The sequence below is a fragment of the Zosterops lateralis genome, assembly GCF_965231275.1.
Source record: "Zosterops lateralis genome assembly, chromosome: 1".
Classification (NCBI taxonomy): Eukaryota; Metazoa; Chordata; class Aves; order Passeriformes; family Zosteropidae; genus Zosterops; species Zosterops lateralis.
The window spans coordinates 82,483,739-82,502,053 of NC_139762.1; the positions used below are offsets into that span (position 1 = coordinate 82,483,739).

The 18,315-nt window shown below is 36.6% G+C and overlaps 1 protein-coding gene across 1 annotated transcript in view; it reads left to right on the forward strand.

The window, feature by feature from the left end:
- ABCA13 (ATP binding cassette subfamily A member 13) overlaps nt 1–18,315 on the forward strand; it is a 151,039-nt gene that overhangs the window by 38,175 nt on the left and 94,549 nt on the right. The window contains exons 19-25 of the mRNA XM_083855604.1: nt 1,143–1,280; nt 3,801–3,984; nt 4,849–5,067; nt 7,341–7,537; nt 8,280–8,437; nt 8,822–9,052; nt 14,609–14,699. Coding sequence (XP_083711730.1) covers nt 1,143–1,280; nt 3,801–3,984; nt 4,849–5,067; nt 7,341–7,537; nt 8,280–8,437; nt 8,822–9,052; nt 14,609–14,699 — 1,218 coding nt within the window. The remainder of the gene's footprint in view (nt 1–1,142; nt 1,281–3,800; nt 3,985–4,848; nt 5,068–7,340; nt 7,538–8,279; nt 8,438–8,821; nt 9,053–14,608; nt 14,700–18,315) is intronic.

Below are 18,315 nucleotides of genomic sequence, written 5' to 3' on the forward strand. Positions count from 1 at the left end.
GAAATATCTTTTGTTTGCTGATGGATAGGCCAAATATTTGATAGAATTAGGAATTTATTGTATCTTCACAGTAAGAGAGCTTAGTCTAGTAGCAAAACTTCTTGGAAGAACGATGAATCTCCTGTCAGTATCTGGGTTGAAACCCATGAACAACAGCATGTTTTTCAGATCATAAAAACCTCAGACAGTGCAGTAACTGTATCTTGCTCCCAATCAGTCCACAGTCCAGTGCATAGAGAAAACAAATTGATTTTCAAGTATATTTTCAGAAAGTAGTGGTGTGTTTTTAAAATATTTTTTCATGAACCAAGTTTTATAAGTCTTATTGAGTTGGTTGATGTATTTTTAATCATAGCCTCATGCCTCATGGTATGTTCTACCTTTCCCTTGATGATTTACCTTTCCTCTGATTTGCATATGCCACTTTTTCTTCTGGCTACTTTGTATTTTTTTTTAATAAAAATTAATATTGCCTTAAAAGATAAGGGTGGGTGGAATATGCAACTGAATTTTAAAGACTTTGTCTTAAATTGACACTTGCCCTTCAGTGTCAACTTAATGACACTCCAAGCAGGGAGAATGTGTATTTTGTGATGGGTAAGTAATCCTGAAAAGATCAGGCAATGCCAAAGACCAGTTTGTATATATGAGTGTAGTTTTGACATTTTTGTTTATGTGCCACAATAAGTGTTTTTTATGGTGGCTGACTTGTTTGTATTTTGCAGATATTAATGGAAAAACTGGTGTGATGGACTATTTTTATAATAAAAAAATAGTCTCTTTCTCTTGGCAGGATATTTGGTACTTTTACTTCCCTATGGGTTACAAGATAATATTAAGTCTCTGATTCTTTTACATTTTGAAGCTGATTTGGAGACAGGATAAATCACCACTGAGGCTTGATTATTTTATGGACGAAAGTGTTTTTTTGAACAGATGAATTTTTTCACTCTTTAAAATTTTTCACACAATTAATTTTTTTTTAGCAGAGATAAGTATTTGGGCTAATTAAATGGCCTAACCAGCTCATTGTAAGCAATAATTGTAAACAATAATAGGACATTTTAGTCTACAAACAGATGCAAAATGCCTATAAATATGACTATAAATTTTTCAACATTTATATCATAATTCTAATATAGGAAAATTTGGATTAAAGAACCGATGGTACTTTCCCTTTACTGTTTCCTACTGGAAGAACCTGTGTGATACAGAGAGAAGCAAGAGACATTATCTGAATTCTAATATGTTTTTCTTCAATGAAAACTTCCAAGAAAAAGGTTTGTAGTAATAGAATTCGAACATCTTTTTTTTTTTTTTTTTTTTTTTTTCTGAATGGTGTGCTAGTCATAGTCAACCTGCTTTTATTTTTGCTTGGTCTTGTATTATATGTTTAAATCTTGTCCCTTTCTCTCTTTCATTATATAGTATATACCATGATTATTATATAGTAACTGTTATATTTTTATACCCCCTGTAATCATTGAATCATTCCGTAAAAATTTGTACAGAAATATTTAAGAAAACTCTTTAAAAGATGTAAAATAAGTATCTCATGGGTTCAAACTGTCCCAGTGTATTGCCTCTTTGTTTTGTTTATGTGTTTTGGAGTTCACTGAAGCCTTTCATACTCTTATTGAATCTGAAATGTGTTGGGTTTTATTAATTTTTTTAAAAATTTGCTTCTTGTTTCAATGGAAAAATTAATTTTTTCATTTCTTTCTCTTCTGTTTCTAATTTCACTCTTCTATAATCATTGCTCTTTCTGTCTCTGCTTCGTAGCCTTTTGTCTAGAAAGCTGTTATTGTAACTAATTTTTATTGGCCTCCAGATAATTTCACTACTTTTCTATGTATGTTCACTTGCTTACAATTAATTCAGATTATTTTACTTTTTCTCCCTTTCCAGTCCCTTTAAGGACATTCCCACATTTAGTTTAGGTTTTGGAAATGAAGGAGTAAGTCACTCTCACCTGATTTCCATCTTGGGCCTTAGTAAAATGTGATGAATTTTTGTGCTTCTTTTGGAAATTACAATATCTTAGAAATGATCCAATTGTCTGTAGCATAGGTGAAGAAGCTGAACAACTCAGCAGTTTTACAGGAACTGTGTCCTAGATTAGAGCAGGCTTCAAAATGTCTTGGGGTTCTTTTAAACACTTGTGGAAAAAATGATTTGAGTTTTGTCTCAATTTCTTCAATTTGGAACAACTCCATTTTGTTAAGATGATTGTGTTTGGTCCTTACATAAAATTAAGATTTCCAGTGTTTCCCTCTGGGTTCACCACATAATCTGCAGAAAACAAAGACATAAAATTCTCTGCCTGGCCAGTTATTAGTGTGGTTTCTGGCTCAAGGTATTTAAGGGATTGCCTACACTTGGTGGGTCACTTTTCCTCATGTCATGTGGTTGGTAGCAATTTTTCTGTGTGTGAATGCTAAAGCTGTCATGCAGCAAAGGAGCCTGCTGTTTTTTAAAAGAATTGTGTGCCATTGTACTGGCAATGGGATAAATGCAGCCACAAAGAATTTTCTTGGAGCAGCAAAGTGATTTGCTTCTATGCAATTTCTTCACTTGTTCCATACAGCCCGGGTAAGGGATGGTCCCAGGGATGTGGAGAACATTTAGGAAATCAGAGGTGTGTGAGGGAAGAGCTGGGAGTGTAGGTCCTACCAGCTGGCACTACAACTGCAGCAGGGCTGGCAGTGACCAGGGTGCTGCCTTCCCACTTGGAGCTCTCCCTCTGTCTTTCCTGAGCTACATTGTTTGAGGCCTGTTCTGTACTTGAATGCTTTTTTGTTAAATTAAAGGATGCAAATTTAGGAAACAGCAGAAAAGTACCTGGAAGAGAAGTACATGGGTAGGAGATCTCAGTAGTGTCACCACTGCTGGTAGTACCTTGCTAGCAACTGACCTCAAGCTTAGAAGGAATCTTTGCCAAAAGCTGAAAAATTGAGTGTGAAAGCAGCAAAACAACTTCTTCAGTCGCAGTGTAAACAAACCAGTCTTTGAAATAATTATGTTTATTTTTTAGTTTATAATTTGATTTATATGATTCAAGCTTTTAATGTATAGGATAGTTCTCTATCAATAAAATATTCAAAGTAATAATGTAAAGGGGCTGCTGATTGACTCTGCTTATGTTTGGAAAGTAGTGCAAACCTGACAGGGAAAGGAAGGCAACTTCATTGGTGTCATATCAGCATCTCAGTTTCCTGAGGATGTTACCTCACAGTTGGATATCTGCTTGCCTTGAGCACCTTGAATTATGCTTAGGCTAGGCTGCTGCTCCGAATCATTCAGAGATCTGCTTTGTTTAGTTGACTGAGAGGAATTGAGAAGATTGACTGTGAGTGTTATGTCAATGTTGTATGCCTGAAACTGGATGACATATGCGAAGTAGTTTACAAAGTTAGAATTCTCCAATGCTTATGAGAATGAAAAATGATCCAAGTAACATTATTATAAGTATTTTTTTACTAGAAATAAAATGTAGCAACTATTTTACGACTTTATTAAGACATATAGACATGCACATAACTTGGCATAACTGTGATAGGTTGCTTTTCAAAACTAAAAATAGGCCAAATTCTTAGAAGATATTAATTGTCATGGTATCTTTCATTTCAGTGTAATTTGTGTCAATTCAGACAATCTGAATGTCTATTCCAGGCTTTGGTAAATGGTAGCAGAAGTTATTTTGGCATTCCTTTTATACACACCCGCACACACGGACGCACAGACACACACACATGTTTAAATTCAAGCAACTGCTTGTTCTGCTGCTCTTCCCTGCACAGACCCAGGAAAGAGCTGGAAAGTCCCTTGCACTGAAGGAGCTGCCATTGGTGTGGTGCTGCTGTCCCTCACCAAAGAGCACGTGGATGGTCAGAAGGCTGCTGTTAAAGATCTCAACCTCACTTTCCACAAGGGACAGATAACAGCCCTCTTGGGGCCCAATGGAGCTGGAAAGACAACAGTTATGTGAGTCTGACTTTAATGCTGTTACTATCCTCTCTGATCTTTGCTATGCTTTTTCAATTTAAAACTTTGTGAACTGTTTGCTATGCCTTTTTTTCCACCCCAAATAAATACTTGATAAACTCCTCAAAGCACATGGAAAATGAAGATTGTATATCTAGGACAAAAGGAATGTAATGAGTAGAGAACCGAGTCCTCTGTGCCACATAAACCAAGATGTGATATCTCAGGAACAGCTTAAGTAGGACTTGGGCGTGTCTAGTTGTGAAGTTGAACACATCTGGAAGGAGTGTTCTTTTCTGGCAACCTGTATGTACTCATCACATGGAGAGTGGGGAGTTCTATGGTGTTTTTGTCCATAGAGATTGCAGGGGACTTATTTCTTGGCAATTGACCAGAAATGGAAGTAATGAAATGAAAAATGACCTTTCAAAATGTCTCAACTAAGAAGTTTGTTTCTACCTTTCTGTTAGCTATAATCAGCTTTCATTAAGCCAGTGATGCAAGATGGGACCCCATTGGGACATACTCCTCACAGAATACCCATGTGAAGAAGGAAACAATCACCTGTTGATTGAGTTGGGTAAAAAAAAAATTGTTCTGGAAGAAAAGAAATTAAGAACGCTTGAGATCATATTCAAAAAATAAATCAGGAAACCCACCAACAAACCAACCAACCAAAAAAACCCACCAATAGCAAAAACCAGCTAAACCAACCCCAAAACATTTGTGGTGTTTCTATAACTATACTCAACTGAATTGATGTTGCTCTAAGGATGCTGGAACCTGCCTCAGGATATATAAGTGATGACCTAATTGTGCGTCATCTTGCTGAACATTTTTTCTTTTTTCCTTTTCTTCTATCAGATCCCTGTTGACTGGTCTGTATCCACCAAGCTCTGGTACCATCATTGTTGATGGGAAGGACATACGGACTGAGCTGGCTGCCATCAGGACAGAGCTGGGTGTTTGCCCCCAGTACGATGTCCTGTTCAGCACGCTGACGGTGCGGGAGCATCTCCTGCTCTACGGGTCAGTGAAGGCACCCGGGTGGACAAAACAACAGCTGAATGAGCAAGTCAGCGGGTGAGCTTTCCTTCCATTTCTTGAAATCTGTCAAGTAAATTGGCAATGACTATTGCAAGCCACCCAAATAGAAAAAAAAAAAAAAAAAAAAAGGAGAAAATGCAAAAATTGCAAGGAAAAAACAATGGAAACTGCAGGGTTTTGTGAGTTTTTAATCACATTTCATGTTCTGAAATCATGTCTTGAAAATAGATTTTCTAGTTTCTAACTCTTACTTGAATGTATTTGTAATGGAACTGCCAATGTTTAAAAACCTGGTATACAGTACCATCAAATAATGATGTTTTCACTGGAGTGGAGGTTGTTAGCTTGTAGAAATTGCAGGGGTTCTGCCTCATGCTGTCTATCCTTGCTGGAGAAGCAGATAGAAAGAAAACTGCTGTGCTTGCCCTGAGTTTTTAGATAAATCAACAAAATTACTTTATATATTTATTATCTTGTATTCCCTCACCTGAAGCAGAAGGAAGGTTAGAAACCCATAAAATCCAGGTAAAGGCAGTGCTTGTTATAATATTTTTAAATAGGCCACCTCATTTTTCTTTGTGAAATCCAGCCTTGAAATGTTTTTAATAAATGAAGAGGTTTAAAAATGAAAAATCCAATGGGATAAACAAGTCTGAGCTCTGACATGAATTCAGAGGATTTGCTACTTGTCAAGTTAAAAAAAAATTGCCAGTGTTTTTGTGCTGATACTTCTTTGATATAGGACTAGATCTTATTTTTGCCTAGTGTATATTAAACTAAATAGTAAACTGTACAAGCTGAGATCTGGTTCATTAATAGCAAACTGCATTTATTCTACTTCAGGAATAAAAGGTATGCTTTTCAAACAGTGTGGCAGTGTAAATCGTTTCTATTTACCTTCTGATTCATGCTAGAATCTGTGAAGAGCTGGGCATTTCCATGCCTCAACAGAAATAAATGTCAAGTTGATGGGACTTCTCCCTAAGTGTCCAATCGGGCATATGCAGAGGCATGTGTGGCAAAGTGGCTTTCCTTTTTGGTATTCCTTTTTGGTAACTATCATAAAAGCCTGTTACTCTTAAATTTTGATCTGAACAAAATCAAGTGTGGGACACTGTGTTCTCCCCAGAAACAACAGAATTCCTTCTGTAGAACTACAGAGACAAAAAAAAAAAAAAAATTAGAAAATGGTTTAAACTTGATGCAAAATAATATTCTGCTACTTAGACTGCTGAATTGTAATCCTTGCAGCAGTCTGTCATATTAATGGCACATAAGAACACTCAGAACTCTGTAGGCCTTGCTACTAAGAACAGTTATTTTTAAAGGCCACAAATGCTTAAAAGACTTCAGAGAAATTAGAAAAGAATGAAACAAAAGCTTTTTATTAATCAAAAAAGTGGGCTTCTAAAGAGATTAAGAATAATTTTCTTCACTATATATCTGTAGAACAGCTATTGAAACCTGTTTTCTTAAAAATTAGAAATTGTCTCAGGGTAAATGGTGTGGCTTACAGACTGCATATTTACCAACATGATTCAGGAGTTTAGCTTAGGACTGTTGAGCCTTCAATGTCTTACTTGTCAAGCTGATAGCAGCTGAAAGCTCTTAGATCGGTGATTGGATGCTCAGTGTGATGAAAAATAAGTTAAAGGCTTTATTGTATTGCCTTTATTAATGATGTTTCCATACAATGCTCAGATGCAAGATCAACATCAGACGGCAAGGGCTGAATTGGAAATATCTGTAAGGGATCTCCCAGTCCCTAACACAGGAGTTAGATTAGTTTTGATTAGATAGTACTATTCTATCCAGGGATCACTAATTGGTTTATTTCACAAACCCATGTCTTCTAAAAGAAAAAAAAAAAGAGTGGTGTTACCTTATTTACTTCAAATGACTACACATTTCCTAAAATCTCAGGCATCTCTAGTGTTCTTTAAGTAGTTTGCAAAACCTGAAGCGATGCTTGAGCTATGAAACTAGCAGTCTTTATAATTATTTAAAGGGGCTATAATCTGGAATTTGCTGAAGTTGTTAGACAAACTAGTATTTATTTTATTATCTTTAATTTAAAATTTTTCTTCACAATTCTTATTTAGAATTTGTGCATCTGATGATGATAAGCATTTATGCTTTGTAGGTAGGGATTTTTTTCCTATTTGTTTTTGACACAGAAGTATATAATTAGAGGTAGTAATTTTATCACTTTTCATTTATGGTGACTTTTCAGTAGTTTTCTGAGTGGACAGAATGTGACTAAAAAAAACATTTTCAAAATTGATCTTGTTTCTGTACTCCTGCTTCAGAGCTCTGGAAGATGTGGATTTATCCAAACATCAGTACAAACCTGTTGGAGCCCTTTCTGGGGGAATGAAAAGGAGGCTGTCAATTGCCATCTCCTTTATTGGAAATTCAAAGACAGTTGTTCTGGATGAGCCCACAAGTGGAGTAGATCCATGTTCTCGCCGTAGTATCTGGGATGTTCTTTTGAAGTACAAAGCTGGTACGAAGTTTATGTACATAATTTGCTTCTTATTTTTTCTGGATTATTTTTTTCAATAAATTTAAACTGGATAGTCAAAGTGTAGTCAAAATATTATCAGAAGCTAAATACATCCATTTCTGAGGAAACATTAAGTTGAATTTGTTATTTTTAAGGCAAGTCAAATGGCATTACAAGAATTATCTGGTTTATACAGAAAGATGCTCAATCTAAAAAAAGATTGAGCTTAGTTCTAAATCCTGGCCTGAAGTTTCTCCCCTCCCTTCAGCTTCTCAGAATTACTTTCTGGTTTCCATTTCCTGTTTTGCATATACCGGCATATAGATGCTTATATATTTCTAATGAAAACATATTCATCAGTCAGTCTGCTACACTAATGCTAAAATTGATCGTGGGAAGCAAACTGTTCAGCTAGTGAGCACTCAATTAGCTGTAATAGCTCACTTTGAATGATCCATTGAAAGAGACACTGATGTTATATCGTTTTAAGGAATTTCTTAAGCTTTTAAAACAGCTGGAAGTTCTAAAGCCTTAATACTGTTTGCTATGTATAAAACAGGGCAAAGCAAGTTTAGAGGTGAATCTAACTAAATTTGTAATTCTGACAGCAGATTTTGTTGGTGTCCTGTACTTAAGGTTTGGAAGAGTCCTGAACACATGCTTCTTTAAGGCTAAAGGACTCTTGTGAGGGATTTCTGTAGAAACCATGTTTTGTAGACACACGTCAATCTTTCTCATGCAGGTTGCACACTAATCTTTACCACTCACCATCTCGATGAGGCCGAGGTGCTCAGTGACCGCATTGCCATCCTGCAACGTGGCCAGCTGAGGTGCTGTGGTTCTCCCTCTTATCTCAGAGAGACATATGGCCAGGGACACAGTCTAACACTCATTAAAAAGGTATGTTAAAAATGTACTGCACTGAAATGGCAACTGCCTGCCAAATGTATTTTAAGGCAGATGTATGTCCCTGCCAGGAATATGTGGCATAGCTTATTAGAACCAGCAAAACATGTTTTTATTGGCTTCCTTCGTTGTTTTGGGCAGGTGGTATTATTACTGTTATTTAGATGAGCACAATGGCATCTTTGAAAATGGTGAATATCAGTATTTAGCTGAAAAAGGGCTTGTCTCACTGTCCTTTATTCCTGGGAGGTAGTCTCTCTTTCCCAGGTGTGATGCAGTTTCATCAGTGGAATTTTTCCTGCATGAATTCTAACATTAAGACAAATACTTTTGGTAATATTTAATTTTTTCTGCATGATTATCTTTCTTTCTTCATAGCCCTCTGTGTTTGAAATCCAGGACCCTAAGCACGTCGTTCAGGTCACATCTCTGGTACAGACCCACATTCCAGAAGCCTTCTTGAAAGAGAACAGTGGTACTGAGCTGTCCTATGTGATACCAGAAAGGGCAGATAAGACCTCTTTTAAAGGTCTTTTTCAAGCTCTAGATCAAAGCCTTCAGCATCTACATGTGACTGGTTATGGCATTTCTGACACAAGTTTGGAAGAGGTACTTGTAGTTTTTCTGTGTAATGACATTTTCTTGGTTAGAGAATCTTGATTGTATCTTTTATATTGCACAATTTCTTGTAAGAAGCATGTTTTCAAAAAGCAGGAAAAAAAGCAAGCAAGCAAGCAAACAAAACCTCTCAAACCAGGCAGAATCTATATAGTTTTGCTCTGCTGTTAATTTCAGCACCCACTCTGCTATGACATATTTTTCAGTTGAAGAATTTAATGTGAAGACTGATGAACTGTGTAACCCTTAATGGTTTGTTTCTTAATGGTTTGTTTCTTAAGCATCAACTTAAGGGAAATGTAATGTGTCATTGACTTTATGAGAAGCAGTGTTGTCCTAAACCCGTAACATTGGAGCAAGCTTTGAACTTTTAGGTCTGGTGGTTCAGCTCAGGTGACTTTTTGGACAGAAAAAAAAGTTGCTAAGAATTCTTTCCAGCTTACTAATTCTGAAGCGTAGAGCTTAGCCAAACCGTGTGATGAAACATCTAAAGAATATTTTCCCTGTATACTGAGAGAGAAAGTCTGATATATGTATCCATTAATATATATACACACATATATGTACATGTATGTATGTATGCTAAATGGATCAGAGGAAGAGACTCTGTTATGCACCTTCATCATTCTGAATCTACCTCTGTGTAAATAAGCCATGTAAGCAAGAGGTTATTTCCCTTGGACCCTTTTTATCTCCTAGACCCCATCTATAATTTCTAAATAACAAGATTCCCTAAACCACCATTATTTAAGTACTATACTATAGATCCTTTAGAAATAATTTTTTTTCACTTCAAGTGATGATACAAGTTTAATAAGTATATTATTTAATGTTATGAAGCAAATTACATTCCTTTGATACAATTCTATGAGACAAGTCAAAAAATTATTTAAGTAAGTTTTTATTTTCTCATATAAGATGATTAACATGGTAGAAAGAATATATTGTTCACTGCTAAACATTATAGATTTGGAGGTAATGTATGTACTGAGAATACTTCTGGGTTACATCCCCATGGGATAACACAGGACTTTCCAGAACTGGCATATATAAAATAAATGTGAAGTTGTCATGGATATGAAGAAGATTCTTCAGTGAGCTGAATCTATGACTCAGCTGAGATCTTGCTTTTAGCTGTTTGGTGAAGGGGAAGTTTAAAAACATCTTTAAATGTGGTATTAGATATTAATGTATCATTCTTCAGCTTGAAGATTTAATACATTAATTTGGGTTGATTTCTGTCATCTCTGCATCTCATCATTAGTTGTCATTACAACCTCAATTCTCTATTCTTTTATCAAAAGCCTCTTTGCATTGGGAACTAAAAGCACATAATAGCACTATTAAATCTATTCAAGCAATTCAATCTGGAAACAAAGAACTCTGGCCTTAAAGGAAAAAAATATGTTAAATTTTTTTTCTTTCTTTTTGTTCTCTTGCACATTCACCATTATTCTTTTTCAAACCTGAGGGACGCTCACACACTCTAAAAATTGTATTCACTGAGGGAAAATGGACTTCCATTCATATTACAAAAGAATCTTGTAGTTCTAACAAATCAGTTTGTGACACCTTTAAATCTCACTATATTATATTTGCTCAAATTTAGGCTTTAGATATCTTATCCAAACATTTGTATTTGTGTGTTTTATAATACTTGTAATCCAAAGTGCTGGTAGAACTCGTGAAAAGAACTGCTGGTAGTGCTGGTGAAAAGAGAATAGAAGGGTAGTTAATTAAATTAAGCATATACTAAGAGCTCTCTGGGAGATGCTGTTTCACTTCCTGGCAACTCTGAAGATTTCAAAGCTTATTACTTTCTTGCTTTTGTTTGAGGAGAGAACAAAACAATTGTAACATCTTTTCAAAATAAGATGTGTCAAAATTTGTTAATTGAGTACTGCTTTTAAATTCTTTTCCTGGAAATGACCTGAGAGTTTGCATCAAAATTTTCCAGGGAAAGCCATACCTCCTTGAAATGATATGTACTTTCTAGTGAGATGTGAGGTGCTCCAAAAACTTCTGGTGATGGAACAATCATATTAATCTGTTTCACTGTAGTATTGTCATTTGGGCAGACTGGTTTCCTCAAGGACAAAAAGTGCTTTTTGTCCTTGGAAAGGACAAGTCCTTGGTCAGATATAGACTTGCTAGTCAAAACAAAAATGAATCAGAATTTCACAGAATTACAGAATTTCACAGAACATTCTGAGTTGAAAGGGACCCAAAAGAGTCGTCAAGTCCAGGTCGTAAGTGAATGGCCCATATGGGGATCGAACCCACATCCTTGCTGTCATTAGCACTGTGCTCTGACTAACTGAGCACAGGAGGAATTGCTTAGGCACACGGGATTGCTTAGGCACACGGGAAAAGGATGCTCTGCTAAGGTCTAGAATACACATTCATTTAGATAAAGCAAGAATATACTGTCTCTTTGCCATGGTGCGTAATCCTGACTTTTCCAGACCTGTGTGTTTCAGAGGGTACTCACTCCATTAATAACATTGTTAGGCTAATATAACTTCTGTCCACAATATCTGATGCAACATCAGGTAAATTATCATATCTTCTGTACAATGTAGTCTCTAATGACTCCCATTCTTAAGAGGATGTTTGAAAGCTGCATGCCATGGGGAGGACTGGACAATGGTATCAGAGTATATGTCAATGGAGTAACAATAGACATAGGATGTATTAGAAAAGCATTTGGTGGGTTTGTTTCTTTTTATTTAAAGTTACAGTTGCATCCTCTCTACAGGGACTTAATGAGATTAAATAAGAAAATGTGTCTGCAGCTATTTTGACACTGAAGTAAACATATGCAGCAACGTTTTGTAGTGCAGCATTGTCCTGGCCACAGAGGTGCAGTTACTTTGTGGTTTCACCAGGTGGTTGACACACCTGAAGGACAGGATGCCATCTGGAGGGAGCTAGACAGGATCAAAAACTGGGCCCATGGGAATCTTGTGAGGTTTAACAAGACCAAGTGCAAATTGTTGCACCTGGATCAGGGCACCTCCCAGTACCAATACAGGCTGGGGATGAACAGATCCAGAGTAGCCCTGCCAGAAGGACTTGGGGGTGCTGGTGGGTGACAGGCTGGTCATAGACAGCCATAACACTTACAGCCCAAGAAGCCAAATGTGTCCTGGGCTCCATCCAAAGCAGCAGGGCCAGGGAGGGGATTCTGCCCCTCTGCTCTGGTGAGATCTCACCTGCAGGGCTGCATCCAGCTCTGGAAGCTTCAGTACATGAGAGACAGCGACCTGTCAGAGTGAGTCTGGAGGAGGCCACCAAGGTAAATAGAGGGATGGAGAACCTCTCCCATGAGGAAAGGCTGAGAGAGTTAGGATTGTTCAGCTGGAAGAGGAGAAGGCTCTGAGGTGACGTAATTGTGGCCTTCTAGTACCTGAAGGGAGGCTGTGAGACAGAGGGACTTTTTGCAAAAACATGCAGTGACAGGACAAGGGGGAGTAGGTTTAGACATTAGGAAGAAATTCTGTTCTGAGAGGTTGGTGAGACACTGGATCAGGTTGTCCAGGGAAGCTATGGATGTCCCATCCTTGGAAGTGTTCAAGACCAGGCTGCATGGAGTTCTGAGGAATTTGGTCCAATGCAAGATGTTGTCCATGGCAGAGGGGTTGAAACAAGATGATCCCTTTAAAGGATCACTAGATGGTCCCTTTAAAGCCAGGATATTCAGTGATTCTGTGATTCAGTTTTTACAGTTTAGTTAGGTTTGCTTGACAGAATCTGTGTTCAGAGCCACCAGCAAGCAGGTCCAAGAAAACAAATTAGAATGTGGCTTTAGACTGTCAGGATCTGCCTCCAGGGTCTAATGCAGACATATCAGGCCAGAAATTTCTGGACTTGAAGTTGTTAATGGCTGAAGTTGTTCCCTGAAAGCTGGGAGGTAACAAATGCAATCAATAACCACTGTTAAATGGCAATTATATTGACTAAGCAAGATATGGTTTTTGTAACAGTCAGACCTTAGAAAGTCAAGAAATATCTTTCAAGATCTATAAAGTACTTCACATTGACTGGTTTTTATTGTCTATTGTATGAGCTCCTTGGAAACAAGGAATTTTTTGTTATAGCTGATATCAGGTTCGTTTGTGGGAAGAAATAAATGGTTTCTTAATGATTTCTGAAAGTTGCACTGTGGGTATAATCTGTCTTGCAGCTCAACCCAAACAGAGAGGAAAAAGCAAAAGAAAACTTTCATCAAAACAAAGCAAAATTTTGGTTGTTCTTCTTCTGTTTAACTTGAGATGCTCATGGTACCTTTATTTTCTGTTAGGTTGTTTTTTTTTTTTTTTTTTTTTTTTTATCTGAGGTTCTTAGATCACTGTTTAAATTGCAGTTCAGGTTAAGATAAGAAAATGTTAATTGTGTTTTTAGTTTGGGCTTACAAGAAGTGGGGAATGTGTGAATAAGGCTCACTATGAAAGCCATTCCAAGCTTCTGCAAGGCCGAGGTACAAATAAATTAAATATATGTCTGTGAAATTCAAAGGGCATTATGTGGACAGAACTGTGAAATGGGTTTAAGCAAGAAATAGTGGGTTGAACACAAATCTGTTTGGCAAAGTGTATATACCATTTAAATAGTCCTCATGATTGTGAAGTTGATGAATTCTGCTGGGTTTTTATAAATTTAACTATAAGTCCTTTCTGACATGTGTTCCCCTACTTAAGAAAATTGGATCCTTTCAATTTCAATCTAGTGCATATTTTTAGATTGTTGCTTTTATAAAAAAATTATTTCAGTTTTTCTCATGGTGATTTTAGGTAACAGGATCCTATCATCTCTGCCCAGTTTGGGGTATGCACACTAATATTTTGCTACAAAACACACATTGTTGCCCAGTCCTCTCTGTAGTATTAGTTTTACAAGACTTTGTTCACCTTGGCTGCCTCTGATGATTGCCTTGTCCTTTAATTGTCTTTAGGTAATGTTATTGTCCATGCGCTTGCACATATCTATGAACTTTTCCTGAGTGTCCTTAGACACTGTTAATTTCCTTGAATATGTAGGTTCTTGGTTCTGTGGAATTTTGTATATTAGAGTTAGCTGTACTAGTACAACTAGAACCCTTTGGTAACAGTTCTAGTTTTGCCCATAAATTTCTAGCTGGAGCATCAGAAGAGAGTTAAACTGTTTCCTTGGTAAAAACTGTAGTAACTGAGTTCCAACACATATCATGGCTTAGGAGCATAAAAAGTCAATCAAGGGCAGACAGTCTATTGAAAAATCTTTGCAGATAGTAGTGTTCATCGGTCAGCAATGTTTTTCACAGGTGCTTTTGCATCTGTTGACATTTATTTAATTTCCCTTATCCCCAAGATTTTCACTGGAGGGCTTGACTAATTTTATAGTCATATTCCAGCAAAGTGGTTACAGCAGTCAGTAGTGATTTTTGACAGTCTGGATTGTTTAGGATATTTATATATATATATATATATATATATATATATATATATATATATATATAATAGTTTTAGAAAATGTATTCTAAATTAGTTTTTTCTATTTTCATGAAAGGTTTTTCTGAAGCTGCTGCAGGACTCAGAGAAGATGCCCTATGTTCCACAAGCAGCACACCTGGACCATAAAAATGGTGCTGAATCAGTCTGTAAGTAAAAAATGATGTGCCTTCTGAAGCAACTAGATTTATAAAGATCAAAAATGCAAATGTAAGCATGCACAAAGTTCCCAAAGTTGAGGAATGCACAAGCAAATGGAGAATACTGCTTGCTACCATCTGGTAATTCCTTTTTTGTGTGTCTGACTTGGGTAGTAGCTTTTTATATGTCTGCTGTGATTTACCTCTATCACTTCACAGTCATCTTCCCACCCTTTTGAGTATGTGCACACGAGCATTCTCTTACTGCAGCAGCACTGGCTTACTGCTTCATACCAGTCCCTGGAAACTAATTATCCTCTTCATCTCATACTGAAAATGGATAAATATTGCAGACATATACCACAGACATAAAATCTCTAAGCTATTAGAAAAGTACATTCATGTTCATCCATATACAGTTAAAAAAAAAAACAAAAGCTGATTCCCCTTGTAGTAGGAGATCATTCATCTTCTTACGTGGCATGTTATTTTTGGTTCCTTTACATCTTGTTTTTAAAAAAATGTTTTGTACTTTCTCTTTTTCTGTCCTGCAAGCATGGGAGGAGGTCCTTTCGAACACTTCTGAAAACTCAAGAATTTTTTTTTCTTTAAAAAATTCTTTTTATAAGAAGAATCACTAGTCATCACTAATGATCATTACAAAATCCAAGACTCAAGTTCTCTAATGTCAGTGTCCATCAAGCTGATTAATGTCTTTACATTGGTTCTGGGACTTTCATTCTTCTATAGTTACTATGTTTCTTTCTATTTGAAGATTGACATTTAGATTAGAGTTTTCTTTGGTTAGATGTCAAGCTTTTTCTTCTATGTGCAGTACTTTTCATTTTGTTTCTATAAAGTACAGGCCCAGGGAAGTCCTGATCTGTGGACCTTTAATGTTACTGTAACAGAAATGACAATTTTTAGCCAAGTTTTCTTTTTTTGTCAAGATAAATTCAATTGGATCTGCCAGTAAAAAATAATCATTGCCAATAATGGTGGCCTAAGGTGAGACTTTTTCTGACAAAATGCAAGCTTGAAAAGAAGACTTTTTCCAGAAGGTTTGTTTGCTGGGCTATTCCAGTCCCTCTTGAATCAGTGAAGATGTAAGTGTATAAAACTGAAACAACCTCACTAAGCAAATAAAATTGTCACTTCTGTCATGGGAGAGAATGAGACTTCTATTCAAAACACAGTTTTGAATATCCCTTATTTTATAACAGTCAATTTATTTCTTCAAGAACTGAGCTAGGGTATCTGAACTAGTTTAAAAATCATAACAATCTATCTTCTCCACATTGCATTTTCATTAAAGAGTAAGATTTACAGTTCCTAAAGTAATGAAGACAGTATATTCTTATAAGAGCTAAGAACTTGATATACCTTCCCATATGCATCTCAAAATGTATAAAGTAGTATTTGTTCAAGTTATTACATTAATAAAGTATTGAGTAATCAGAGACTATGTATTTTTTCAGCCTGATAAATTATAGCAAGTATATGTGATGATAATGCCATTTCTTTGGGGATGAGAGTACTGGAAAATTGTCATTCGTTGCAGATGACTGTCATTCATCATTAAGGACAGTTGTGAAGTGTAGGCATAAGGGATCTGGGAAATGGTCATGAAAGGTATCCATCATTGTCAAAGTTAACCAGAATACTCCGTGGGCAAAGCTTGACTTGCATAACTTTGTCTTTGAGAGCAGGTTCAAAGGCAGTCAAACTTTCGGTTGTCAAAGTAGTCAAATGAATTTTCAAAAACCCCTAGAGCAAGCAGCTGGGATTATCGAGGAGATCACAGGATGCTGCTATTTGATTTGCAAAAGAATCTGGACTAGAGAGATGCTTTCACAAAGCTCAGACCTCAGTTCAAGCAGGGGTGTTGGCTATCCTTTACTGCTGCTAAGCTCTTGAGGTGTCAGGATTGTGCAGAAAACCAACATGTTGTCTAATGTCTCCCAGATTAGGAGGCATAGGAGGGAGGTGTGTGTCTCTTCTTGAATGAAACAGCAGAAAATCAGCACACGATTTAAGCCGACGACCAATGCCAAAAACACTCAAGGGACATTATTTCAGCAAAATATGGCAGAATCTCACTGAAGTCAGAGCTGAGACAATTTCTAGTTATGCTTTACAGTGTTTTAGTGTACTATGTCTGGTTGGAATTGGGTTAAATTTCTTCACAGCAGCCTCTAGGGTGCTGTATTTTGGATTTGTGGCTGAAACAATGTTGATAACACACCAGTGTTTGGGCTATCACTGATTAGTGGTATTTGTGGTGCCAAGGCTCTCTCTTTTCCCATTTCTCTGCTGTGAGTAAGCTGAGGATGAGAAAGAGGGTGTGAAGGGACACAACCTGGACAGATGAGCTAAATTGACCAGAGAGTTGTTCGATGTATGACAATAAAAGCTTTTTTTAGGAGGTAGCAGTTGCTACCAGTGGCTGAGCATGTGAGTGCTCAGGGAGGTGGTGAGTGATTGACTTTGCATTATCTGGGTTGGACTTTTTTTTTTTTTTTTTTTTTTTTTTCAGTTAGTTAGTTAGTTAGTTTGTTTGTTTTGGGTCAATTTTTCTTTCTTTCTCCTTTACTGCTTAAACTGCCTGTATCCTGACTCACAGTTTTGCTCACTTCCTCTTTTCCTATCCTCTTCCCCATCCTACTGGAGGAGGGGGAGTATGGGCAGGCAGCCTTTTGGTGCTTGGCTACTGCTTAAGGTCAGCAATGAAAATAATGTAAAAAAATCTCAGAATTATTTGAACATTTCTAAATGCAAATGTTAGAGGTAAGTAGCAGTCCATTAATTAAATGAATTGTAACAGTTTTAAAGATGCAAAGCACACTGTAGTATCTAGTAGTTTGTTTCCTTTGTGGACAGTTTTATCAAAATTTTAGTTTTATTTCAATTAAAAAACCTTAGACTAAAACTCACCTTTTTTGTGACAACAGTTAAAATTTTGTTTTTAAGTCAGGGATGACTGTGTGTGCAAACATAGTACATGCATGTATTATAATTCAGTCATGCATTATTAATTTCTACACAGTTGGACCACCCAATAGTTATTGTTTTGTAGATGTATACAGAATATGCAGAAAAATGGTTAGACTGAGCTTGTAATGGCTGTTTGACAAGACCATTGAAGCCAAATAGCCTAGAGAAAATGAAGGCCAGCTCTACAGAGGCCAACAAAATTATCATAATCCGCAGCAGGCAGTATATATACAGAAATAATCAGGAGAGCTAAGAGCAAGTCCAAAAGGTGAGTAGCTAAGCATGGATAAATGACAAAATAATCTGAACATATGCAAAACCAGGTAATAGGCTAGTGAGTGGTCTCATTGGCTCATTCAAGAAACAATATTGTTGAATTAAGATACCAGATTTGCTGAAGAGCCAAATTATTTCATTTTGTAGCATTTATTTTCTTAGTAATTTCTGGGAGATACCAACTTTGGATCTAGTCTTTTCTGGCAATAAACTACAATCGGAACCCTGAGGTATAGTGAAACTAAACTGTAGCAAATTCCAAATTGATTCATTATATTTTTGCACACAGTAATACATAGCATTTGAAATTTCTTGCCATATAACATTACACAGACTGAGTACGGTATTATGTTGA